Source organism: Xenia sp. Carnegie-2017, unplaced genomic scaffold (genome assembly GCF_021976095.1).
Source record: "Xenia sp. Carnegie-2017 unplaced genomic scaffold, XeniaSp_v1 HiC_scaffold_13, whole genome shotgun sequence".
Classification (NCBI taxonomy): Eukaryota; Metazoa; Cnidaria; class Anthozoa; order Malacalcyonacea; family Xeniidae; genus Xenia; species Xenia sp. Carnegie-2017.
Window position 1 is genome coordinate 10,961,696 of NW_025813436.1, and position 26,951 is coordinate 10,988,646.

General features: G+C 37.5%; 3 protein-coding genes across 5 annotated transcripts; 2 read left to right on the top strand and 1 right to left on the bottom strand.

Moving 5' to 3' along the window:
- The first annotated feature begins 160 nt into the window (after positions 1-160).
- LOC124452348 (sodium/potassium/calcium exchanger 2-like) lies at positions 161-9,736 on the top strand. Its single transcript, XM_047002902.1, has 6 exons — positions 161-1,673; positions 2,767-2,866; positions 3,016-3,293; positions 4,309-4,428; positions 5,043-5,299; positions 8,519-9,736. The coding sequence occupies exons 1-6, from the start codon at positions 804-806 to the stop codon at positions 8,760-8,762; spliced, it is 1,869 nt and encodes a 622-aa protein (XP_046858858.1). The 5' UTR covers positions 161-803; the 3' UTR covers positions 8,763-9,736.
- Positions 9,737-10,187: 451 nt separating this feature from the next.
- On the top strand, positions 10,188-13,905 carry LOC124453185 (homer protein homolog 2-like). 2 transcript variants are annotated; one of them, XM_047003947.1, is made up of 9 exons: positions 10,188-10,322; positions 10,417-10,573; positions 10,840-10,971; positions 11,804-11,944; positions 12,188-12,285; positions 12,489-12,645; positions 12,735-12,851; positions 13,175-13,255; positions 13,624-13,905. In XM_047003947.1, exons 1-9 carry the CDS (start codon positions 10,318-10,320, stop codon positions 13,804-13,806), a joined length of 1,071 nt encoding a protein of 356 aa, XP_046859903.1. In that variant the 5' UTR covers positions 10,188-10,317; the 3' UTR covers positions 13,807-13,905. The 2 variants fall into 2 exon arrangements, with proteins under 2 accessions (XP_046859903.1, XP_046859908.1); XM_047003952.1 differs by lacking the exon at positions 13,175-13,255.
- Positions 13,816-25,628, bottom strand: LOC124453170. 2 transcript variants are annotated; one of them, XM_047003935.1, is made up of 3 exons: positions 25,266-25,628; positions 24,263-25,099; positions 13,816-14,828 (listed from the first exon to the last, which is right to left on the bottom strand). In XM_047003935.1, exons 2-3 carry the CDS (start codon positions 24,867-24,869, stop codon positions 13,903-13,905), a joined length of 1,533 nt encoding a protein of 510 aa, XP_046859891.1. In that variant the 5' UTR covers positions 24,870-25,099; positions 25,266-25,628; the 3' UTR covers positions 13,816-13,902. The 2 variants fall into 2 exon arrangements, with proteins under 2 accessions (XP_046859891.1, XP_046859883.1); XM_047003927.1 differs by lacking the exons at positions 24,263-25,099; positions 25,266-25,628 and having other exon boundaries at positions 13,816-15,957.
- Positions 25,629-26,951: the final 1,323 nt, after the last annotated feature.

A 26,951-nucleotide genomic window follows, 5' to 3' on the forward strand; every position in this document is an offset into this window, starting at 1 on the left:
TCATTAATCGCACGAGTGGTAACCTCAAAACGCAAATTTCCATTAAAAAAATGTCGCTTTTTTCATGAATTCTCATGAATCAGACCAAATGTCTGCATAATCGATATCCATTTCCTTTTTTTTTCCGCAGCGACTTTTCCACCCGCGTTAAATGGGCATCACTTATTTATGCGATTAACGTGTTTCCCTGGTCACGACCAATGGGAGAAAGATATTCAAATTCAAAATGTCAGGGATGAGTAGCCAGTTGCTAAGCGCAACAAATTAAGCGTTAATAGCTTCAGAATTTAGGCAAGGTATAAAACAGTCTTAACGTTCAACAGCAGCGTAACAAATGATCGTTTTCGACAGTTCTTACGGTCAAGGTGCATGCGTACTATTCGAAGATCGACTTTAATCCGAAAAACAACAACTCCAGCTGTATCGTATTTCTGGTTTAATGACAGGATATACAACCTCGGGACGGTTCGAAATAGCGCTTACAGCTGAGTTCTTTACGAGAGAAATTCTGTAAGTATCAATTATACTGCTTATCTCCGAGTGAAAAGCTGCGGTCCGCTTTCTAGGGCTACTGTTATCGCGATTTCTCCCTTATCTCTGTCTACGTTGTACATCCGAGCGAGTCCAGGCTCGAATTTGTGGCTTTATCTTGACCCCGATTTACGTTTTATATAATGGAAATTTGCGTACGCAGGAAATAGTCCATCAACTGTGTGTTTGTTTATGATATAATGGATTTGGCAGACGACAATATGCGAATGCAAACGGATAGGTATTACTGAGAAGATTTTTGCGTTATTGAAATGCCGAAGTATGGATCGTCGCAGCCTCTACGGAATAAGTTAGTCGTACTGACCTTCTTCATGCTCCTCGTTATGCTTACGACGGTTTGTCTCGGCCTGATGCGTTATAAGGAGCACAAAAGAAAAGCAATGACGTTGACGGTAAAACGAACCCGCTTCCCTCGCGATTTGTCATCGAACAATTCCGTTACGACGACGAAGTCTTCGAAAAGCAACGAGGACGATGATAAGAAGAAAGACGAATACCCCGACGATGTATTCACATTAGAACAAAAACAAAATGGTGCGGTGGTACTTCACGTGTTTGGTCTCTGTTACATGTTCCTTGCATTAGCTACGGTTTCCGATGAGTTCTTCATACCTAGTCTCGAGGTGATTACATCGGAGCTTGGCGTGTCCGAAGATGTTGCCGGTGCCACATTCATGGCGGCTGGAGGAAGTGCCCCCGAGCTGTTCACCTCCGTTATTGGTGTGTTCATTGCAAATTCGAACGTTGGTTTCGGGACGATCGTGGGTAGCGCTGTATTCAACGTGCTTTTCGTGATAGGAATGTGCGCAGTCTTCTCCAAAGGTGTTCTTCAGCTCACTTGGTGGCCTCTCTTCCGAGACTGTATATTTTACATCATTGCACTAGTCTTGCTTATTGTCTACTTTATCATTGGAAGGCAAGGCAATCGATCCATGATTCACTGGTGGCAAGCCGTCACCATGATCGTTTGGTACTTTGCGTACGCTCTCTTTATGAAATACAACGTAGAGATCGAGAGATTTGTCAAGAAGTTTTGCTCGGGAACGAATAGAATCGGTGACGGTGATTTGGCCGTTATTTCCAGTTGGACCAGTTCACGAGAAACGGATGCGTACGTAAAGGTAAGCGAAACTGCTTATGTCTGCAATGATACGTCGATGAAGTTCGCATAACCTTTTGTCGACTAACATTTTGAATGTTTGTGGATGTAGATCCTCCAGGCTAGTATAGTCCTGAGAAGGACTGTTGTTGTTGGTGTTGACTGATTTTTCGACAACCTTAGCGGTAGTCATCTTCAGAGTCAATGTTGTCGAAACGTCATTCAACACTAACAACAATAGTCCTTCTCAGGACTCCACTAACCTGGACAATCTACATCTACAAACATGTAACGATACTCTCGGGTTCAAACCATTTACTTTAACATATTTTGTTATTTATTCCAACCGGAGAATGCATCTGCGTCCATGACGTGGTGCTCATTCGCATAGCGACACACTTTGCATTTTTAAAACGTGTTGAAAATATTGTCGGACAGAGTTAAGAGTTTTTCTGACATTTAAGATGTATTTGGATGAGGATGTAGGTGATACTGGCAGTGGTCTTAGACGGTTAGGTCATCCGGTTGTCAAAATGACGATTGATTTTGGAAGTTGCACTCTTTTTGGTGTTCATCAATATTAGACCAATCTTGTTTACCTGGTGCAAACGTCTTTTGTCTTAGCGTAATTATATTTTGTATGTTGCAGCTTTTGTCATTGTTTTTTTTTTACCTAAGCGTTTTCCTATTTAAGTACTAGAATTTTGTTTCTTTGTCGGAACGGCAAGACCCAATTTTGCGGAAATGAAATTAGTGATATCTTGACTTGGCAGATGAATAGAAGTAAAGAATATTTCGACACACAACGCCATGCAGCTGTCGCGCGGTTTTTAATTGTTCATGTATGGCACAAAAAAATGTGTCATGTTTTGTTTTGTTGTCAAAATGTTTATAGCTACGCACCGAAAATTAATTATCTCTAATGATTCCGATCTCTCAAAAGCCGTTATAATGATCATGCAATGACGCCCGGATGGTAGCTAGAAACATTTTGTAAAGTACGGACTGAGTCAGTTCGGAAGAATACTTAGGTTTTCGCCATTAGGTTTTTATTTATAGTTTTCCATACCTGCATTGATGAATGGACTTGTGATTCCGCGTTTCGTCACATTTAGAAAGCTTTGGAATATATGAAGAACAACGGCAAGGAAAAGCCGTGTTTTCGTTTTGGCGCCTTACAGTTGATCATGCGCACCATTGATCCACTCAGAGAAGGTAAGACCCGCGAGAAAAGATACAGAATCCCTCTCGTTACCCCCCCTAACTTACAATATCTTTAGTTTCAGTATGTGACTTAGCAAAAGAAATGGAATCAATGAACCGACAAAGAAACACCACCCCCCATTAACTTACAATATCTTTAGTTTCAGTATGTGACCTGGCAAAAGAAATGGAATCAATGAACCAACAACGAAACGCGTCGAAAGGCAACTCCAACTTTGCATCGCTACACGTTGACCAGTTGAGCGAGGTCAGCGAGTCTCGTCCAAACTCACCGACGTCAATGCCATCCGCTGACAACGTGCGCCTTCACACTTTATCGATGGTGACCACTAGTACGCAAGCAATCACGGACAGTGGTGATGAACAGTATCGTCAGATTTCACATCAAGGCTCTTATCATAACGACGTTCACTCAGCAGTAAGAGGAACAATGAATGTTCTTATTAAACTTAGTTACAGTCAAATCTCTATTAAGCGGACACTTCGAAAAATCCCAAATTTAATCTCATAAATCTAATTCGTAATTATGAAATCTCTATGAAGCGGACACTTCTATTAAGCGGACTCTAGTCTGTTCTCCGAATGGTGTCCGTTTAATACAGATTTGACTGCATAACCTAATGGTTCGTTGATAACTTTTTTGGGGTTGCATTGCACGAAGGTGAAGTTTATAGCATTTAAAGGCACAGTGCACTTAAAATTTGAGCATGCGCATCACAGTCCAAAACTGAAAAACGTAATGTGCCGAAATTAAGTTTTGAAAAGCAACATGGAGGCATACGAAAGAATTAGGGCGCTGTGAATTTTGTGTACTTTAGCAAATACAATCAATTTTGGCTAGTAATGAAGATGAATACAGTTTAAAGTTAATGACAGGCTGTTTGATTCACCACCCAGTGAACTATAATAACAACTGGAATAATAACTTCGCCGCCATCTTTGAAGCCAGCATGATGCCAGCTTGCAGGTAGCTCCAGTCTCTTTTTGTAAAAATATAGCATTTTTATATTTATAAAATTTAATGGACCTTGTCCGTGGTTCAAAAAGTATGGAACGACTTACTTTGTGACGTCATGCAAGGGTTTCCTCAATACAAGATACATATACCCACTGTATATACCAACTACCTTGGATGACGTCAAAATTTGGCTAGACCCAGACTTCATGCAACGACGGACAAGGTCCATTTAAAGGCAACTTTAAACCTCCATAACAAGAAGACAATTCGACCAAATCGAAATTTTTTTTCACCGATACGTCATAGCGGCATTTTAAGCAATCCAATAACCGATGTTAGGAAGTGTCTTTGTGTAGTCCTCCATACTTGTTTCTTGTTTGATTATTAGACTCTTCCATAAGTGTAAGTATTAATTCGTTACTGAAAATAGCTTAGGAAGAGTTTTTTTGACGTATTTTTTGTGCCTTTTCACCAGGAAATACACACTCCATTGGTTTTGTCCTTCCCCAAGGGTTTCAAAGATCGCCTCGTGTTTATCATCCGCGCTCCAATCCTCTTTTTTCTTCACGTGACCTTGTCTGACGTCAGAAAACCGGTAAGTCTATCGAGAGCATGTGTAAACACTTATAGACAGCTCTTTTCACTCACCGAGTACTTACATGCAAAGATTGATTTTTGAGTATACGTCAGTAATAGGTTTTATCAAGCCTCCTTATTTCGTACTTATTGAAAATAATGGTAGAATCGCTTACATCAACCATTGTATCCCGGCTAACCGGGATTCAGTGAGGCGTTAAATGGTTTTTAGAAATGGAAACGATTCTATACTTCTCCTTAGATAAAGCCTGTCGAAAAATTTCACAATATTTTCATTTAATAACTACGCAAAACATTTAAAATTGAAACAATCAGTTTGGCCTGATTTGAGAATTTCAACAGGAATGACTTGTGGCGCTTAGCAAACAGTTGTAGTTTTTAAGCTTAAAATTTTCCCCTCCTTCAATGCCTCGAAATCATTTGACGCCTCGCTGTATCCCGGTTGGCCGTGATCATATGAACAGCCTCTAAGTCCAAATAATACCCAGTAGCGGAGTCAGCCCGTTTTTTCCACTTGCAATGTGCAAATACTTTGTATTCAATCATTGGAAAGGCAACGACTTGAATCAATATCCATTATAGTTCTCACTCACATATGTCTTCTTTCTACAGGAGAAACGACGCCGTTATCCCTGGACGTTTTTCATATCAATCTTATGGATTGTTGTGTTCTCATACTTCATGGTGTGGTGGGCAAGAGAGATCTCACTTACATTCGAGATCGACGATGAAATCATGGGCCTGACCGTGCTGGCGGCTGGCACCAGTATCCCGGATCTCATTACCAGTGTTTTGGTTGCGCGCAAAGGCTACGGAGACATGGCCGTATCAAGTTCCGTGGGCAGCAATCTGTTCGATGTAACCATAGGGTCAGTATTATATCGCTTTTTATGATATTTTGCACGATGACAATTAATGTGGTTAATGTCCGATGACGTTGCTTGCTTTCAACATCAATCGTTAAAGTCAATCACTGAACTAAATACATGGAGAACTCACTGAACTAAATACATGGAGAACTCACTGAACTAAATACATGGAGAACTCACTGAACTAAATACATGGAGAACTCACTGAACTAAATACATGGAGAACTCACTGAACCAAATACAGGGAGAACTCACTGAACTAAATACATGGAGAACTCACTGAACCAAATACATGGAGAACTCACTGAACTAAATAAATGGAGAACTCACTGAACCAAATACATGGAGAACTCACTGAACCAAATACATGGAGAACTCACTGAACTAAATACATGGAGAACTCACTGAACTAAATACATGGAGAACTCACTGAACTAAATACATGGAGAACTCACTGAACCAAATACATGGAGAACTCACTGAACTAAATACATGGAGAACTCACTGAACTAAATACATGGAGAACTCACTGAACTAAATACATGGAGAACTCACTGAACTAAATACACGGAGAACTCACTGAACTAAATACATGGAGAACTCACTGAACCAAATACATGGAGAACTCACTGAACTAAATACATGGAGAACTCACTGAACTAAATACATGGAGAACTCACTGAACTAAATACATGGAGAACTCACTGAACTAAATACATGGAGAACTCACTGAACCAAATACATGGAGAACTCACTGAACCAAATACATGGAGAACTCACTGAACTAAATACATGGAGAACTCACTGAACCAAATACATGGAGAACTCACTGAACTAAATACATGGAGAACTCACTGAACCAAATACATGGAGAACTCACTGAACTAAATAAATGGAGAACTCACTGAACCAAATACATGGAGAACTCACTGAACTAAATACATGGAGAACTCACTGAACCAAATACATGGAGAACTCACTGAACTAAATACATGGAGAACTCACTGAACTAAATACATGGAGAACTCGCTGAACTAAATACATGAAGAACTCACTGAACTAAATACATGGAGAACTCGCTGAACTAAATACATGCAGAACTCACTGAACTAAATACATGGAGAACTCACTGAACTAAATACATGGAGAACTCACTGAACTAAATACATGGAGAACTCACTGAACTAAATACATGGAGAACTCACTGAACTAAATACATGGAGAACTCACTGAACTAAATACATGGAGAACTCACTGAACTAAATACATGGAGAACTCACTGAACTAAATACATGGAGAACTCACTGAACTAAATACATGGAGAACTCACTGAACTAAATACATGGAGAACTCACTGAACTAAATACATGGAGAACTCACTGAACTAAATACATGGAGAACTCACTGAACTAAATACATGGAGAACTCACTGAACCAAATACATGGAGAACTCACTGAACCAAATACATGGAGAACTCACTGAACTAAATACATGGAGAACTCACTGAACTAAATACATGGAGAACTCACTGAACTAAATACATGGAGAACTCACTGAACTAAATACATGGAGAACTCACTGAACTAAATACATGAAGAACTCACTGAACCAAATACATGGAGAACTCACTGAACTAAATACATGGAGAACTCACTGAACTAAATACATGGAGAACTCACTGAACTAAATACACGGAGAACTCACTGAACCAAATACATGGAGAACTCACTGAACCAAATACATGGAGAACTCACTGAACTAAATACATGGAGAACTCACTGAACTAAATACATGGAGAACTCACTGAACTAAATACATGGAGAACTCACTGAACTAAATGCATGGAGAACTCACTGAACTAAATACATGGAGAACTCACTGAACTAAATACATGGAGAACTCACTGAACTAAATACATGGAAAACGCATTATATAACATTACCATAGAACATTGTGCAACCTTGTTTTGAGTGAGGCGACCATATTAATGTGAACATCATTCATGATTGAGCTATTGTAATATGGGCTATTTTCAATGGTTTTTGTTATTTTAACTCATAATGGAGAATCAAATCAAGGAAAATGAGATAATATGAGAAAAATTGTTAAAAATAACTCTGGATTTCCGGCGTCTGTTTAGGTATCTGCTAGTGATATACCGATATCCGTATCGGCGTATCGGTAGATTAGAATTATCGGTATAGGTATTTTTCTTGCTTGTAATACCGATATTTGGACATTTCATTGAAATAGAAATACAATTGAAATGAATCATAGTTCAACAACACTAAATATATTAGCTTAGCAATTTTTGTTAAATTAAAACTACTTAAAATTTGTTAATTCCGCATGATATTAATTTCCAATAACAATTGTTCTGTTCAATATGGCTGCAGTGTAAATAAACACTTTGAATTTTATATTTCTTTATCAAATGAACTGTCAATGGTGAGCAAAAATTGGCATACTTTATGATGTTTAAGTTTCGTAAAATGGCATAAAATATCGGTTTTGGCACAATATCGGCATTTTATTAAACCCTTTAATAACCGGGCTCGCCCTACGTGCTCTGTCTGTACAAAAAACATCGGTCCGATATTTCTCAGTAAAGACCGAGAAAGCGAGGTTATTGAAAGGATTATTACATGGCATTATTTGACCTGAAACGAAGCTTGCTTTCTTTCTCGTCCTTGCTGTTTTTACGGGTTGCCTTTCACTTTTCTAGTTTTCGTCCATAAAAAATAAATCGTTTCAAATTGTATCGTCTGGATAGTTTAACTGTTTTCCAAGTGTTTTTCCTTCGAATCACATTCTTAAATGTTTTTTTGTTTCGTTTTATTTTGCCTTTTGCTGTTTGCATTACGAAGTTTGTCTACATTTGACTGTAAAATTACGCGTTTTGAACCGTGGTCGATTATGTAAAAATAATTGACCGGCAAAAATGTTTCTGAGCCAATCAAAGCGTGCCACTTAGCCGGAAGTGACGCTTGCCATATAATAATATCCGTTAATCGGTATAACGGTGAAATCCTAGATCGGTGTATCACTAGTATCTACATACTTTCTCCATGTAATTTGTTAGTCAGTGCTTCGAGTGTGTTAACCTTGTAAAATGAATCTAAGTTTCAACTTTGATGATTTCTGATTGTGAATTTTTGGTTGGTATTTTGAAGTAAAGTTTTTCAGCTGTCATTTCTTACTTATTTTCCCAATTCTAGGCTCCCATTACCTTGGCTTATATGGAGTATGATGCACAGCGGAAATGCATTTGGCGTTGTGAACAGTGGGCTCTTTTGCTCAACTATCTTGCTTTTCGGAATGTTATTGACCGTGGTTGTGTCTATAGCTTTGTGTAAATGGCGCATGAGCAAAACACTGGGCATCTTGATGCTCATGTTATACGTAGTCTTTGTAGTTCTCTCAGTTTTGTTACAGAAAGACGTTTTTGTGTGCGATTTTTGACCATTCAAGGTTGTCCCCGCTGTCTTTTCAAAAATCCTACTTCTATAGATATAAGTAACGGCATATTGGTGCTTACTCTAAGTATTTCTTGAGGTGAAACATTGCAGCTTGTCTTAATCATAATCGAGTGAGAAAGCAGTTTTCATTTAAGTTCTTTTGATAACGTGCTTCAAAAAATGGACCGTAGATTACCATGCCTGGACTGGTGAAATGTATCTCCTTTTCATTGGCTAGACTAGTGAAATGTGTCTCCTTTTCATTGGCTAGACTAGTGAAATGTATCTCCTTTTCATTGGCTAGACTAGTGAAATGTGTCTCCTTTTCATTGGCTAGACTAGTGAAATGTATCTCCTTTTCATTGGCTAGACTAGTGAAATGTATCTCCTTTTCATTTGCAAGACTAGTGAAATGCATCTCGTTTTCATTTGCTAGACTAGTGAAATGTATCTCCTTTTCATAATCTTTTGCAAACATTGAACGTTAAACACGAAATATTGTATACACATAATATTGACGTCATTTCAATAATTATTTGTTTAGAATTCAATACTTCATGTAAATATACGTGTGGGCCTTCTTCCCTTGAACGGGAAGATCAAGTTAAGTAACAAGTTGTTGATATTGTTGATTTGTAAATTCAAAGCAGCTTACGGTATTCGCAACTTATTGTTCTTTGAAACAACCAGCACTATTAGTTTTATAATTTATGTCCAGAAGGGAAGTACTCCAGTGGTAATGCTTGATAATTGAGGATCATTAAAATGATAAAGACCACAGCAACCCTGAATTACTCATTGACGAATGGCAAGCACTTCTGGGTGGCTTTTGTTTGACTGCACTTTGAGTAAGTAGATGACGCACAAAATTGTAAATAGTGTATTGTTTAGGAACACTACAGTGTTCATACTGTAGTTATTAGTTATTGCTGGCAAAAAATAAACTTTTTATTGGGAGGTAAACTCCACCACAGTTGACAAAGTCGCAAAAGGTCTCAAGCGATTTTTCGCAAACGAGCATAGCTGTTCCGAGGCAATTTTCCTCGATAGATAAATTTTTGTTAAAATTTTTAGTTGCCCGATTTGAAAATATCCATGGGGATAACCTCAGTTTCCTGGCAATGGCTAAGTGTTGAATTAATTGTGTATAATCAGGGGCAAAGCTAGAACGCTACTGGGGGTGGGGGGGTGGGTGTGAATTCATATATTCAGCACAGCTCTGTCAATACATGAATATTCAGTCTCCCCTAAATCAAAGTTTTTAATTTGACCTCTGTCTAGCGATCTGGTGTGTAGCGCTTATACAAAAATCAAAAAAGATAACATGTAGCTCGCTATCGTTGTGCATAACGTTCAGAGTGTTTCATACAACTTCCTGCTTGTTTTGTAGCCCGATCAACTCCGCCTGCAACACCTCCCGCCTCCCACCCTTACGCGGGCCTTCATAGATGAGTTCTTCCAGTTGGAGTGACAAATTAGTAAACATAAATTGCTTAGCGTTTGTAGGTTACGGTCGAAGTAATCTCTCGACCTAGTTTAACCCATAGCCAATTGATGTCATGGGGTAAGCTTAACGATGTCTTTGGAAGTCTTTGTCTTTGGAAAGTGCGGAGGAGGGACTTAAAACTGTCGGCTTACGTTATATTTATCTTCTCTAGAGAGCAGCCAATATGGACAACTCGAGCTCAGATATTCGAAATCGATCGGGCGACGAAAACAAGTTGGATTCCATGCACCAAACAAGCCATTCCCATCTCGTTCTATCACGATACTAATCGTAAAACTTACAGAATTATATCGGTGGAAGGTTCAAAAGTAAGGCACAGAAATTAGGATTAATCATCTGAAACGGTTTTGTTTTTTGATACGATAATAATTGCTTAGATTTGTAACTTATGAAACATGTTAAGTGCTGTGAATTTTGGGAAATTTTTAGCTTGAAAGTTATCGTTGCTTTTGACAGCTACAACGTTGTTAGATTTTGGTTGTTCGAAGAGCTGGATTGTTCTTATTTCTTGAATTTTTTCTTTTGCATTTTTGTTGGTATATTTATATAAGTCAGTGACTTCTCTTCTCTGTAGGCGATCTTGAACAGCACAATTACACCAAATACCGTGTTCACTAAAACAGCTCAAAAGTTTGGCCAATGGTCTGATCCAAAAGCTGGAACAATTTATGGTGTTGGCTTTCCAAATGAAGAGGATCTTCTCAAGGTAAGGAAACTCGGGGGAAATTCAAGTTTTGTTGTAAAGTTGAGGATCCAAATGAGAAGAGTTTTGTCACGGTATAGGAACTTAGGGGGTTTCCAAATAATGAGGATCTTGTCAAGGTATAGGAACTTAGGGGGATTGAAATGAGGAGAATTTGTGATGGTAGGGGAATGCAGGGAGTCCAGTTAAGGACAATCTTGCCAAGGTATAGGAACTCAAAGGGGTTCTATTCAAGGACAATTAACATTGTCTACTCATGAGGGTATAGAAAGTATTTTATTGAAATTTATGACCATTTTCACAATTGAATCATTGATATGAACTACCTTAACTTAGCGAGAGCACTTTATCTAGATGAAGTTTTATGTTTTTTTATTATTTACAACATATTTTGCTAAAGAAGTTTTGATTTAAGAAATAAAAGATGTTTACTGCGTTTGCAGGGGCTTATGCAAACCAAGGAGACCTTTGGGAGAACTCGAGAGCAGATCAGTGCAAGCCCAAGACCGAAGGTTGAGGGTTGCACATGCTCGAGAGTTGTCACAAATGTCTCCGAGGTTTGCATAAGCCAGTGCAAACACAGAAAACATCTTTTATTTCTTTTATAAAACAACAATAATGCGAAAAAGACAAACATTTCAATTTTTCCTCTAAAATGTTTTCATGATCAATTTGCAAATTCTCTTTGACTGACTGATTGTTTTGATTAATTTGATTGGTTGAGCTCAGATGTGTTTTGCACAGGCTAATGCAAACACAACTCTAGACCAATCAGCACATGTGTTTCATTGTGTTTATTTTATAATGCGAGATGAATCATGTTCTTCTTGCTCAGTTTTCAGAAATATTTCAACAAGCAAAGGAACCTGATACACACTCGAAATCTTTGACGGTTGAAAATGGAAAACCAAAGTATTCCATTAACAGATCATCATCAATGAACAGTAACAGTTCAACAGGATCTGCAAACCAAGATGTTAGTTGTTCTTATTTAGATTATTCCAAAGCCATCATCAGAGTATATACATAATATATTAATCCTAACACGATATTTAAATATGCATATGAAAAACATGTGACTTGAACGAGATATGAACTCGCACCAAGTCACATGTTTTTTCATGTGCATATTTAAATATCGTGTTAGGATTAATATATTATTTAGATTAAGTTTGTGCCTTTTTTCCTGTTTACAAGTACGGAGTATTTATGTGTTTAGGAAGTACCGCCATCAAGCAACAGCTCTAAAACATCAAACTCAATAGATGCCCAGTTGAAGTATGAAAATGACAAATTGAAACTGGCTCTTGCTCAAAGGTGATAAGGAGACTTCCAATGTCGTAGCCAGGTTTTTCTTACAAGGGGGGGGGGCAGTTAAAATGGAAGGGCAGTTATATTATTTTAGGGTGAAAAGAATTTTTCCTTGGGGCTTAGGCTGTTGTTACGTCACTGGAAACTTCATGTAAATAGCATAAAGGAACACATTAACATAGATAATATGGCTTGTTCCATTGTTACAGCTCTGCTAATGCAAAGAAGTGGGAAACAGAATTGCAAAATTTACGTAATAACAACGCGAGACTGACGACAGCATTACAGGAGAGCACATCAAATGTTGAAGAGTGGAAGAAACAATTGCTTATGTACAAAGAAGAGAATGAACACTTGCGTTTAAGAGTATGGAGGAAGTCTTGCGCATTTGATGATTGAAAATGCTTGCTGGCTAAGGTTTGATTTCTGTGTTGTTTTTTGTGATATTTTCTAAGGTGCAGGAACTCACGAAGAAGGAAAACGCAGAAGGTTTTAGTCAAATTCAGGCTGAGAAGAATTCATTGGAAAGTAAAGTTGGACGCTTAGAAAAGTCATTGGAACAACAGTCGAATGTGAGTGAAAATATTTCATTAAGGTCCTTCATATTGCTCTCGAGTTCTCTCAAAGCTCACCTCGGTTCGCATAAGCCTTTGCAAACACAGTAAACATCTTTTATTTCTAAAGTATAAATTGGAAGTTATGATGCATATTATATGAAGTATGTCATATTCGTTAATATAAACATGCGTTTATGCAAATGGTATGTGGTCCCGATACAAGCTGTTCTATTAATGAAAATCGTCATCCTTTCTAGATAGCAATGTCTGATACACCAGGTTTCAATTGAATCTAGACGTTTTTACATAAATAAATGTATTGCTTGTATATTCTTAAGGAAATCGCTAAAATGACTCTAGAACTTAGTGAAGCCCAAACGCTGAAATTGACCAATAATGAACTGGCCGATAAAGTTCGGGTATGTTGACGCATGTGTGATTTTCCACGTCCAAGGTTTATACATCGATTTATAAAGAAATCTCTTATAACACGTTCTATTTATAACGTAATGAAACAATAAGGCAACCTTATTGAGTTGTTTTAAAAGAGATTTGGCCAGTATTGTGCTAAAGCAATAGATGTCTTGAGTCGCTCTTTTAGGACCATTGAGGTCTGTATGTCAGGAAGGTTACGTCGTTATGTTGAGTTAATTACGTCATTTTGTTAGGTAGGCTTACGTCGTTATGTTAGGTTCATTATGTTAGTATCTCGGTTCATTACGTCAGTAAGTAAGGAAGCAATACGTCGTTATATTGCTGGTGTTAACAAGGTTTGATTTTTTTCTAGGATCTCAAAGTCGAAAATGAAAAACTTCAAAAGGTTTCGTACGAATTATCTTCAAAGCAAAGAATAATTGATGAACAAAAGGGAAAGATAGGCGAGCTCGAAGAACTTTTCTCAAAAATGAAATCTCACTTCGCCGAAATGAACCATTTACGAGAGACTATGGATAAAAGGTTCAAGGCCTGATCAATTGTGTGATGTGCAATAATGTATATAATATTAAACGTAGATTTAGAGAAATTACAATAGCGTTGGAACTTGCAAGAAGCAAGTAATCATATGTCATTTAACAGTGTGTCTCATATATATACAATAATGTCTTTCTATGGCGTCTAGGACTTTTGACTTTAAACTGTCCATACTATAATCTATTGTACTGTTATAGTCTTTATATCTTGGATCGTCTTTATCTCGAAAATGTTTCATCACGGCTATTTGTGTTGGTACCAAGTATTGCCAATAACCTTTGATCAACCATCGCCAGTGGTGGACATGGATAGCGATAGAGTAACGTGGCTTGCTGATTGATTTCATTTGTCGATTTTTGGTGAGGACGTTTTCTGATCTGTTATGCGTTGCGAAGAACCGTGGCATTTTATACTTCATGGTTTTGTTACCGGGGCAGGACATGTATTCTATTTGTCCACTGGCGTTCTTATGGAAACCTAAATGTCTGAATGAAAAGTAAACTCTTGTGCTCTTGTCTATCATAGGCATCAATTCATGCCAGTTCAGGCCATTCTTTGGCATAATAATTTCGTCCAAATCACAAAGCACTAGATAGCGAACTCTGAACATGTTGCGATAGAGACAATCATGAATGCCAACCAACAGACCTCTATTGTAAACTGGACTGGGCATATTTTCGCCCCAATTCATCACAGCATCGAGAATTTTCAACTCTTTCGAGTAATAATTCAAGATCTCGACGGCTTTGTCGTGTGCCTCGTATACGTAGATAGTGAACCAAGTCGCTCCGAGTAACTTGTTCATTTCGATGGAATCCATTATCCCTTGGTCGTATTTATTACCATATAATGGTGTTTCATAGCAAACTCCAAATTGATGTATGATGAGTGAAGACGAGTCGACCACAGGTATGAAAGACGTGAAAGGAACGGAGAGAACGTGATCCATATTCTTTGATTCGACTAAAGTTACAAATCGAGGTGTTCCAGGAACAGTCATGTTACATCTATACATTATACCTCTGAATGCACGAAAATTTTTAATCCAGAGTTCAGCCAAGACAGTTCTCACGGCTGGCTTTTCCTCTACATATCTTTTGTTATCGTCCATGACAAACACGCAGTACAAAGTGTTTTCCAGTTTACTCTTTTCATAGCCGAAAGTCGCAACACTTCTTTTGTAGACACCGTACGGTTTTGTTTCCAAATACCTTTTATCGTAATAGGATGAGAATAAATAGATATTCTTCGTGATATTCTTCCAAAAAAATTCCGAAGTGCTAGGATCGTCTTGTTTTCTGTTCAAGTCAAGTTGTCGATTTGTTGAAACTGTTGTATGCAAGACCTGGTTTTTCGATGGCTTTGATGAAGTCTTCTGTTCTAATAATGTCTTTGGGAGGTCCGTTTGATCGACACTCGGTTTGACGATGACCGCTTCTGTTCTTTTGACGGCTATATTTGGGAATGGTTTTCGAAGCTTTGAATCAACGCCAGACTGGTCACCTGATGTATCAGTCTTACTAGGATGCGAAGACGATTGTTCGGGAATGTCCGTAGTTAGAAGGACATGACCCCTAACGCTGGAATCTGTCGGAAAATTTTGTATTGGAACTTGAGGATCCAATCTTTTAAATCTTTGCAATGTATTTGATAACGAAATCGGTTTAGAAGAGCGTTTGATGTTGTTCTTGTTATGCAACTCTGTATATAACTTGTCTGTTTCAATAGTTGTATATCTCCGTAGTTTACCATATGTCTTGCTGTCTGTGTGCGGTGTTTTCATTCGGCGAAGTATTCCGTTGTAGGACGAAGACACCGTAGGTGACATCGTTGGTCCATTACTATCGGTTTCCACTGAATGTTTTTGCGTCAGTTCGTCGTTATGCTTCAACGTTTCGTGCGAGCCAGCGTGCATGTGAAGCGGTAGTTTTTGTACAGACTTTCCTTCGTGAATGATGCTTTGTTCGTGAAAAAAAATCCCACAAAATATTACGAATTGGACGCACAAAATAAAAGCAGCGACAGTACAAAGTCCTTTGTTTATTTTTCGCAAATAGCAGCAAATAACCATTATGTCCCGGTGACTCTTCGAGACTCTTGACCTTAGCAGATTAATAGGTCTGTCTGTAACGCGTACGAGCTGTCCTCTTTCACGCAAGAGAATAACATTTGTTATAGCGGAAGTATCTGATGATGAGACTGAGATCGTTTTACAAATATCAATTTTCAATATGAACATAATAGCCCAACATAAGACTTTTAAAAAGCCATCGCAATAGTAAAATAAAGAAAGATTTATTAATAACGTTTCGTCTTTAACTTAAGACATCTTCAGATTATTTGAGATAAATTATATACATGAGGTTTTAAATACAAGCGTTTGATGTTATTTTTCATACAAGCGTTTGATGTAATTATTCAATTTGATGTTATTTTTTCAATTTGTGTGTTGGTTTTAAGTTTTATTGAATGACGTAGCCAGCCCCTCAAGTTAAGTCAGGCGATGTTTATTTAACACAATTAGCACTAATTATTTTTTATGGTTTGTGAACTGCAAAATATTCACATAGCATGAATATATGTACAACGGATATATATAAAAAAGAGAGCTTTAGGAAATTGATCAACTGTTAAATATGCTAATACTACTTGCTGTGCATGTTTTGCTGTTAGACGTTAGGCGCGTTTAAAACGTCGAAATTTACATGAGCCGAATGCAATTAAAACAAAAGAGAATAAGGAAGTTCATCTCATTATCTTTTCTCTTTAATGCATTCAGCACATGTAAGTTCGACATTTGAAGCGGGCCTTAATGTAAAATTCCCAGCAGGCAGCTGAAAAGCTTTTGTGTTTGTAACAAAGATATGTATCACATGCGCGTAGCTGATAATACTTTATGCACACGTTGGCATAGAGGTTGAAATTAAACATTCGGTTAATTTAATGCACCTTGTTGAAGGCACTCTTATTTAATACCCCGTAAGGAAAACTGTGTTTTGGAGAAGGCATTTTTAAGTAAAACAGGAAACGCGTTGCATTTCTCTTATTCCTCAATGCATTTTTTAGCAAAGTTACCATTCTTTTTTTTGAAATGAATTCCGTTCATTGTTTTTCCAGTCAAGGAACTCGAAAATATTTATTTTTTCTCCTGCTATGCCATTATTATTTCATGCAAATACATACATATCAATGTTCAAAAGAAATGTGAGCAAATGAGCAAACGTAGATAATTTTTAAGGTAAAAAATTGCTAAAAAATCTGCGTAGCTGGAGTAGCTATCATGTGGGGCTGGCCATGTCACCGTCAAATGTTGGACCTGCTAATGTTAATTTCTTTATCTTAGTGTTTGGTTTGATTTTGTGATATTTATCAATTCAAAACGACCGATAAGTAGCCTAGAAGTGTTTTGTGTTTTTTTACTGTGTAATACACAATGGTTAAAACAACTTTTTCATTATTTTCGTGCTTTGAGTCAAGAAGTAAGTACCCGTCACTTTCCATTCGTAAACTTACGTGAAAGTCCGTGACTATTCGTGAGCTTCGTGCTCCGTTTTAAAAATATTCCCGCCAACAAAATTTTTCGCCGTTTGTTTGCGCTTTGTGCCTGAAATAAACAATGGAGTTGAAACTACCAAAGAGTTTACAAAACGTCGCTCATTGTCATCAAACTTTAAAGAAAGGAAAGAAAAACGGCATGAAGGCTAAACCTATCGCAGTCATAGTGAAGCTGTCGATGGACAAGACAAAGATATTAATCCAAGTATGTATTTGACAATAACTATTTTTCGTACGGTATATTACAAGTAAGCTTCATGTGTCAAAGACTAAACGCTGATAAATGCATTGTGACGACTGACGAGAAGTGCAGAGTTAAGCATGTAAACAATTCGACTTTAACATACACGAAAGCCAATCATTCAAATTACCTCGATTGTGAAAACTACATCGACAAGTCGTTGACCCATTTAAAGATGGAGAATTTGTGCAAGCATCCGAGCGAATAGTTTTTGCTCAATTCAATGAAGAAGTCTTTGTACTTTGTACGTCTCGTTACGTCTAATTATTAAACATCGTCACATACACGAACAACGCACAAAGAGGACGCATTAAGACCAATTAAGACGCAATGTGTTTAAGATGGTTGCGTAGAAATTTCTAGTTTCGAGTTTTGGGACTTTGTATCTTTGGCGTACAAGGGGGGGAGGGGTGAAGTAGAGTTTTGCCTAATTTTTAATGTCTTCAATGATGAGACGTTTGATGTACATGGACCAACTGGGACAGGGTCTCCCGCCCCCCCAAAAAAACGGAGCCCGCAGAACTTGTTATGTACGCATTGTAATCTGCATACTGTGATAGCTATTTGTTCCGCCTGGTTAATTTAGTTTAAAGTTACTTTGTCCATGTTCGTTGCGGACTTAAGGAAAATATGATTACGATTTGTGAATCAGATAATGTCGCTATGATTTTACAAAGATTTTGCGTCATAAATTTGTGATGGAAATCAGTGTATGACAGTTCTTTTACTTGTTTTGTTTAACTAACATCCTGCAAATAGTTTTGTTAACTTGCCTTGTTTACGTTTTGCTGACAGGCCGATTTGGTCGAGTGCCTTTAGACAACACTCAACTTCTCCCTGCAAGCAAAACGTAAACACGGCAAGTCATCTGTGAAATTTTAAGGACGCAGAACTGTCAAGTTCATTTAAAGGAGTTGTGAATAATAGTCACAGTTATCAGTTATGAATACTAGTACGTTCTGCGAATACATAATTATTTATGCGGGTTTCGTTTTTTTTGCGGGGGGGGGGGACACCCGTAGACGTTTATAGTCCTTGACTAACATCTTTTAAACCGTCCTCCGGGGCCGTCCTTGAACGTTATTTAGTTGTGCCCGAGTGATTTCTTGTAAGTGAATCACTTTTATAAAACATAGGAGCACCATGTCGTACATGCGTCTACTGAACAGTGAGTGAATAAAATTCAAATGTCTGGACTGGTTGTAGCTTAAAGCAATGCATTTTTTGATAAACAAAAAAATCGTTTCGTTTTTGATGCTCATAAAATCACACAAATACTAGCTTCCTAAGCTAGCGGAAAACATCAATAATATTTCGTTTGGATGAATAATACAAGAAACTTCAAGCACTGTAACTAATCTTTCCGGTACGAACAGTACATCAAGTCACCATGACGACAAAGCAAGACGCTTACTAAACGTCGAACTTTGTCAGTGCCTTTTGTGCATTCAATACAAATAAATACTGCATGCATCGCGTATAGTTACGTCTGAGTTCAAAGATTAAAGCTAAGGCATTTGCTATCGCCAGAGGCATAATCTTATCAAAATTTTCTTAAGAAACATTTCAAAACAATACGACTCAAACATTAGTTTGAATGACATTGCCTGTTGATAACAATTCATACGGAACTAAACATAATCTTGATTTATCGGTTGGGCAAACAAATTATCATACTCTTAACAAAATACTTTTAGGGGTTGTAAAAACTTCTTTGAGAAATTTCTCTATGCTCTGACTTTGCAAATTCACAAAACAAATAATTTAGCCTGATTTAATTACAACTAAAATGATTTATAAAGTAAATGGTTTGAAGACGGGAATATCGTAACAGGTTTGTGGATGAAGATCGTCCAGGTTAGTAGAGTCCTAAGAAGGAATGTTGGTATTGATGTAGACTGACGTTTCGTCAACGTTAGGATAGCATTGCTTCCACTGATTTTCAATTGCTAGACGCGAAAATCAGTCGGCCACAAGGAAATATAAGAATAACCACCCTCCTCTGATTAATGTTCTATGGACCGTCATCCTAACGCTTTCCTAGATAAGGTTGAAAAGTACCCGTAGTAATGATTCAGGAACCCCGGTAAAAACGACAGGGGCTCTACGTTTTGTGACCGACTTTTTTAAAAGAGCACAAAATTTTGGCTGGATTGACTTTTCTCGTCTTCCATCTGTATCTGGACCGAATTTCCATACATACTTTACAAGAGATGCGCTGGTGTCACAACACGAAACTCTCTGATGTTCGCCCCTGCAGTTTTATTTTATGCCAACATATGCGCGTCAATATCGACTGTTTGATTGGTTAATTGACTTATTGAGATATACCATTGCATCCATTGGCTGAATTGTGTATAAATTTACATGAAGGTAAAAGTTAAAAGTTAAAAGTTGAATGAAAAATTATATTTAAGTATATTTACATGTATAATACATAAAAAAACTTAATTAGTTATAGTTAAGAAGTTTTTTGTTTGAGTTACTAAATATAAAACTATTACTTAGGCCCGTTTCAAACGTCGAACTTTACATGAGCCAATAATTTTTTATTAGATCACGCGTTGTACAATTATGATGCAATGCTAATCCATCCTCGGTCCTATGACGCCAAATTTCCAGCAAGAAAATGCAAAAAAAAATTTACAAACTTATGTGCCAAGGTAAATATACGAATAACTTAATATAGCTGGTGTGCAACCATTCCACTGGGAGTAAGAGAACAATGGAATGTTCGCCATGTTCGATGATATTTGTATTGTAAATAAGGAAAATATTCTGTTTAAATCATCCAACATGGCGACTATGACGTAGCTTGCACACCAAGAATATGCCACATATCTCTATTTACCTGGAGTTAAAGGTGATTACAGTAATATTATAGAGACACCCTATCATGTGATACCACCGTTGTGTCCACATGTGCAATGTTTTACGTGGATTTAAAAGCGATTACAGTATTATTATAGAGACACCCTATCATGTGATACCACCGTTGTGTGCATACGTGGATTTAAAAGTGATTACAGTATTATTATAGAGACACCCTATCATGTGATACCACCGTTGTGTCCACATGTGCAATGTTTTACGTGGATTTAAAAGTGATTACAGTATTATTATAGAGACATCCTATCATGTGATACCACCGTTGTGTTCACATGTGCAATTTTTTGTGCCTATCATGTGATACCACCGTTGTGTCCACATGTGCAAGTTTTTACGTGGATTTAAAAGTGACTACAGTATTATTATAGAGACACCCTATCATGTGATACCACCAGCATGTGCAATTTTTTACGAGATTCGGTCGGTCATATATTTCACCCAATATATTTCATACAAAGTATTGGCAAGCTGCGCTGATGACGACAACGCTAAATATTGGGTGCAGCACATTGCAAAGTTTATTATTAATATAAACTTTTATAATAATACATTAATATAAAACATTCATATATTCAGCTCTGTTTGACTAATTCCTTTTTGAAAGTACAATCGGTTTCGAGAGAACTCAGTTGGGCAGAGCTGATTAAATGAACATTCCCTCAACTCCCACCCTGCAATTAACGTTCTAGTTTCGGCTCTCGTGACAAGCAAGCTGCAATGACCCCAGCGGTAGTGTCACATTCTTAAATACATCAAAAGCGATTCAATAACCCCACGTAATTTTTATGTATAGTGTTTGCATTCAAGCCAGATTGGCTGTAGCAGTAGGGCTGCGTTTTTTTTTAGTCACATAAGTAGCGCAATAACAGGACATGGAGTCTGCAGCATACGGCCAACTGTGAATTTCAGTCGCAGTGCGTCGATTTCCGAGCATTCAATCGTTTTTTATTTTTTTAAAAAATCTTTTGCGAGTCAACACCATGAATAGCTACTAAATTAAAAAGGGTGTTGCCATGTTGCAAATTTTCTTGAATTTTTATGTCACGATTGATCATCAGAGGATTATAGCTACATGTCTCAGTGCCATAACTAAGCTAATTAGCTACTAAATTAAAAATTGTGTTGCCATGTTTCAAATTTTCTTGAATTTTTATGTCACGATTGATCATCAGAGGATTATAGCTACATGTCTCAGTGCCATAACTAAGCTAATTAGCTACTAAATTAAAAATTGTGTTGCCATGTTTCAAATTTTCTTGATTTTTTACGTCACGATTGATCATCAGGATTATAGCTGCATGTCTCAGAATAGCTACTAAATTAAAAAGGGTGTTGACATGTTGCAAATTTTCTTGAATTTTTATGTCACGAGTGATCATCAGAGGATTATAGTGCCACTGATGAGTAACCTAAGCTAATTAGCTAGCGCCAGCCATACTAAGACGGTGTCTTTAAAGTCGTTATTGTTTAATTAAGCAAGGATTATTTTTTACTTGGCTTGTTTACCCTCGATGGTAGAGTGATGCTGCCTACAAGTTTTAAGGTCGTTATGGCATGGATTGTTTTAATGGTGATAAAATTTCAGTTTATACCATGCTCGTTAATTGGCGATTAAGTAATCATGACCAGACAACTATTTCATTAGATATAAAACTGAAGATATTCCGGAGAAGAAGTTTAAGTTGTGAAAAAAAAAGACAATTTAAACTGTAACATTTCGGTTTTATTAATTATTTCAAAATCATCACCAGACGGAATAATGGTTTTGAAATAAAACCGAACTGTTACAGTTTAAATTGTCTTGTGACACTACTTAAATTTGAGTTTACAAGACGTCCTTTTCCGGGTTCCTCTTTATCGATAGAAAGCCCTAAACATGGCGAAATAAACCTTGCAAGCGCATTATTAAAAGTTAAATGGACACGCATGCAAAAATTTTTTGTCCATCATTCAAATCACGTAATCATAGCGTATGAAGCGAAGCTAATTTGCAATAGAACACGAAACCACCTAGATATGTTGAGGTTGTCCGACCGTATCTTGCGATTGCAACTTCTAGTTTTACATCTCACGAAGACATTTCATGCATATTTTTGACGTTGGTCGTTACGGAAATAAGTGAAGTCCTGACGAAAAGAACTGTTGGTGTTCACCAACATCAACAGTCTTCATCACGACACTTACCTAGATCTTCATATAGAAATATTTGTAACAGGTACTTTCGGGTCGAAAACATCAACAGTCTTCAGCACAACACTTACCTAGATCTTCATATAGAAATATTTGTAACAAATACTCTCGGGTCGAAAACATCAACAGTCTTCAGCACAACACTTACCTAGATCTTCATGTAGAAATATTTGTAAGAAGTACTCTCGGGTCGAAAACATCCACTCAATCAATTATAAATAATTTTAAAAAATTCTATTCTAGGTGCAAATTGACGACATCAAGTAAAAAGGTTGAAATATTTTTCTTTCTAAATTTACATTTGAATGTTTCAGGTAACCGTAACTAAATTGAATAACATACTCAACAAGGTGTAGCTATGTATATAGGCGTGCGGGCAAGTTGGGAGCTAGGAGATCGTTCTTTTGAGAAGGCAAATAAATTTGGATTTGGAAAAGCGTTTGATATGCCGGTTTCGCGGCCGGTATTACGCTTCGTGTAAAAAGAATGTCAGTTTATGATACAATAAATTAGGACTTGTTAAAATTTCGGAAAGTAGGCTACTGCATCGCCCTCGTTCACCGAAATAGAAGCTCACACACGCCTATATACGTCGTGTCAATTTAATCTTAATTATATATTAGAAAAGCATGTGATGTGTAAATTCATAGAAATTATGTCACAATGTGCTTCATATTTCTGCAATAATGTCTTTCTATGGCGCCTAGGATTTTTGGCTTTATACTGTCCATACTATAATCTAGTGTGCTATTATAAATTGTATACTTTGGATCATCTGTATCCCTAAAGTGTTTCATTAGTGCTATTTCTGTCGGTACAAGGTAAAATACGTAGCCTTCCGTCATATATGCACGACGATGTACGTGCACTCCGATAGAGTAGCGTGGTTTAGCCATCGATTTCACTTGGAGAAAACCTTCGAGGACGTTCTCAGACCTGTTATGCGTCGCAAAGTATCGGGGCATTTTATATGTGAAATTTTTGTTACCTGGACATGGTAAATATTGTGTTGGTTGACTCTGGTTTTTATGGAAACCCAAGTGCTTAAATGTAAAATGACCTCTGTCATCGCCCTCTATCAAAGGCATCAGCTCATGCCAGTTCAGGCCATTCTTTGGCATAATAATTTCGTCCAAATCACAGAGCACTAGATAGCGAACTCTGAACATGTTGCGATAGAGACAATCATGAATGCCAACCAACAGACCTCTATTGTAAACTGGACTGGGCATATTTTCGCCCCAATTCATCACAGCATCGAGAATTTTCAACTCTTTCGAGTAATAATTCAAGATCTCGACGGCTTTGTCGTGTGCCTCGTATACGTAGATAGTGAACCAAGTCGCTCCGAGTAACTTGTTCATTTCGATGGAATCCATTATCCCTTGGTCGTATTTATTACCATATAATGGTGTTTCATAGCAAACTCCAAATTGATGTATGATGAGTGAAGACGAGTCGACCACAGGTATGAAAGACGTGAAAGGAACGGAGAGAACGTGATCCATATTCTTTGATTCGACTAAAGTTACAAATCGAGGTGTTCCAGGAACAGTCATGTTACATCTATACATTATACCTCTGAACTTGTCCACTTCTTTCTTCCAAAGTTCGGCTAATAACGTGCGCTGTACTCGCTTTTTTATTAAAACTCGTCGGTTATCGTCCATTATAAGCATGCAATACAACGCGTGTCTGAGTCTACTCCTTTCATAGCCGAGGATAACCACGCTTGTTTTGTATTCTCCATAACGCGTTTTCCCCAAGTCGCGTTTATCGTAGTACGAGGAATACGTGCTCAGGTTCACCGAGATGTTATTCCAAGAAAATATGGAAGCTTTGGAAAAACTATTTTCACTTCTTGTTTCAGTTCTCTGTTGTTTTGGATCAGGGATTTTCCCTGATCCCACTTGCAATGTTTCATTGACAGTTTTTAACAAAGGTATTTCATCTATGCGTGGTATTTTTTCTGAATGTAATACACCATCAGGCAACCTCGACGATGGAGCTGGTAAGAGACGATCGGATGACAATGATTCAATTATAACAACATTTTGAACATACTTGCTCTCCTGAAGTTGTTTGTAAAATAGGCCCATAACATATACGACCAGCTGTAGCGAAACGACGAAGGTAGCCCCAAGTAAGACGCTCTTCTTGGTCCGTAAACCACGACTCACGAGCATCTTTGCGTGCAATCGACAATTTTAGGGCCGGAAAAAAATTTCGAGCACTCGCGCGTGTTGGTGTAGTGTTTATTTAACTTTATTGTGAATTCTTGTTTCTTCGATTGCCGGCGACTCACACTAATTTCTCCTTTATCATCCGAATGGTTTCTTGTTCTTGAAAATTTCGCGGCTTTTAAACTGCCAATAATTCGTCACCAACCGTGTTATTTCACAATCCTTAGACGAATCTGCAAATTGGAAAGGTGCCGATACAAATTTCTTTGGTATTTTCTATAATGCGCGCATTAAAGTTGAAGATGATATTGTTGGTATTAGTTGTTTACATATAAAAAAATAACAAACGCTGAATTAGCACCAAGTATTGTTGGTTAGAAACAAGGTGACATGACATACCATTATACGATTAATCAGTGCCAAATTGATGCCCATTTGATATGCTCGAATCTTATAAACATCTAAACCGCATTTCTGCCTTTGCCATATATTCGCGTAGTTCATCTACTATGCGTTGCCTGTTGTTTCTATGTCCACACGTTTATTGATTGTCCAGCAGACGCCACAAGCGATGCGTTTTAATCTAATGCAACGTCGCCTCTTCTTAGCGAGTGGTATGACATATGACACCGATAGGTTACTACAAACGCGTCTTTCTTCGTGAAAGGCAATCCTGTTCCATTCATCGCAGTTGTGGCCATTTTTTATAAAAGTATTCTCTTCCGTATATTGTCACTTTTCTGCCCTGGGAAGATTGAAGGAAAGGAGATACTAAAAGGAGATCTAAACACGCGACGCCACACTGTAGTTGTATATACCGCAAGATTTTGCATTTTTTGAAAATGCCGTCCCAGACATGACGTCAATTTGGATGTTTTAACGTCACGACTTCTGTGGCATGTTGGAAAATGGAAGTTGGACAAAAATCCGTAAAACGCGCGTTACAAATTTTTTATCTTTAAATAGCCTTAGACACAATTTTTACGCTAATTTGCTCTTACTGCGCTGAGCCCTCTGATCCATTTCATTTGAAAGAGCACGTAAATTTTGCAGAACTAGAGAACATGCGATTTTTGTGTGAAATTCTTAAAAATATTGCTCATTCGTGTTTTCTTTTTAGTTTTTAACTGAAATCCTTATCCCTTTTCTATCGCTGCAATTTTTATGCTCTCCGTAAAATTCAACCATTCTGTAAATACAAAAACTAATCTAAACAAATAAGCCCGAACTCTTGCCCAGCACTACCAGAAACTTGTTGTTTACATCTCTGATGCAGTAACTCGTTTCATATAATAATCTCACTCAGTTGATAATTGTTAAATGATCTAGTGACATGTGTTTTGAGGGAAATCAGTTGTAAAAGGAGAAAGGAGTAAGAAATAGGAGTACTATTTCCACTAATTAAATTTTAATTAATTATAAGGAAAATGTTTGGAGATGACAGACATAATAAATTCTTGTACAAGAATTCATTTTGAGTGCATGATGCAACCACAGATGCAACGAAGCCAACAATGGCTCTTTGTCTGCAATAGCCCGGTGAGTGCAATGTAGTGAGTGAAGTCGAGTTAAAATGTTTTATATACCGGCGACATTTGTAAGTGTAAATTACTTATGAATTAAGCCGGATTCCACTTGCGTGAGTTTTTTTTATTTTATGCAGTCGAGAAACGTTGTAATTGAATTGCAAAAAAAAAATTGATCGGTTTGCGCTGGTGAAAATCCGGCCATTTGCATCTTTGCTGATATAAATCTGCGCGTTAATGCGTCAAAATTCGTCGATTGAAATTAATTAAGTTCAAAACTATCACATTAAAGACAGACTGCAATTGACTCGGCATTTGTCACAAGTTAAGATATTCGTGTAGGTTCCGGCAAAGAGTAGACAAACCGTATCCTCTGAATGCAAGAGTGAGGGTGGGAATATGGCCGAAAAAATTTTCTAAATTTTCTTATGCTAAAAATAATAGGGAAGAAATGATGGGCAAAGTCCACGTTAAAGAACCCCTCTGCCACCCACAACTACCTATCCACGACAATAGTAATGCTGCAATTGCTTATGAATGCTCACAAAAAGAGTCTGGA

Excerpts from the sequence above, each read along its gene's own strand:
- LOC124453170 (XM_047003927.1), bottom strand. The coding sequence starts at position 15,879 with ATGGTTATTTGCTGCTATTTGCGAAAAATAAACAAAGGACTTTGTACT.
- LOC124452348 (XM_047002902.1), top strand. The coding sequence starts at position 804 with ATGCCGAAGTATGGATCGTCGCAGCCTCTACGGAATAAGTTAGTCGTA. Across the intron at positions 2,867-3,015 it reads CATTGATCCACTCAGAGAAG|TTTCAGTATGTGACCTGGCA; the intron begins GTAAGACCCGCG and ends CAATATCTTTAG. Across the intron at positions 5,300-8,518 it reads CTGTTCGATGTAACCATAGG|GCTCCCATTACCTTGGCTTA; the intron begins GTCAGTATTATA and ends TCCCAATTCTAG.
- LOC124453185 (XM_047003947.1), top strand. Across the intron at positions 12,852-13,174 it reads CATTGGAACAACAGTCGAAT|GAAATCGCTAAAATGACTCT; the intron begins GTGAGTGAAAAT and ends TATATTCTTAAG. Across the intron at positions 13,256-13,623 it reads AACTGGCCGATAAAGTTCGG|GATCTCAAAGTCGAAAATGA; the intron begins GTATGTTGACGC and ends ATTTTTTTCTAG.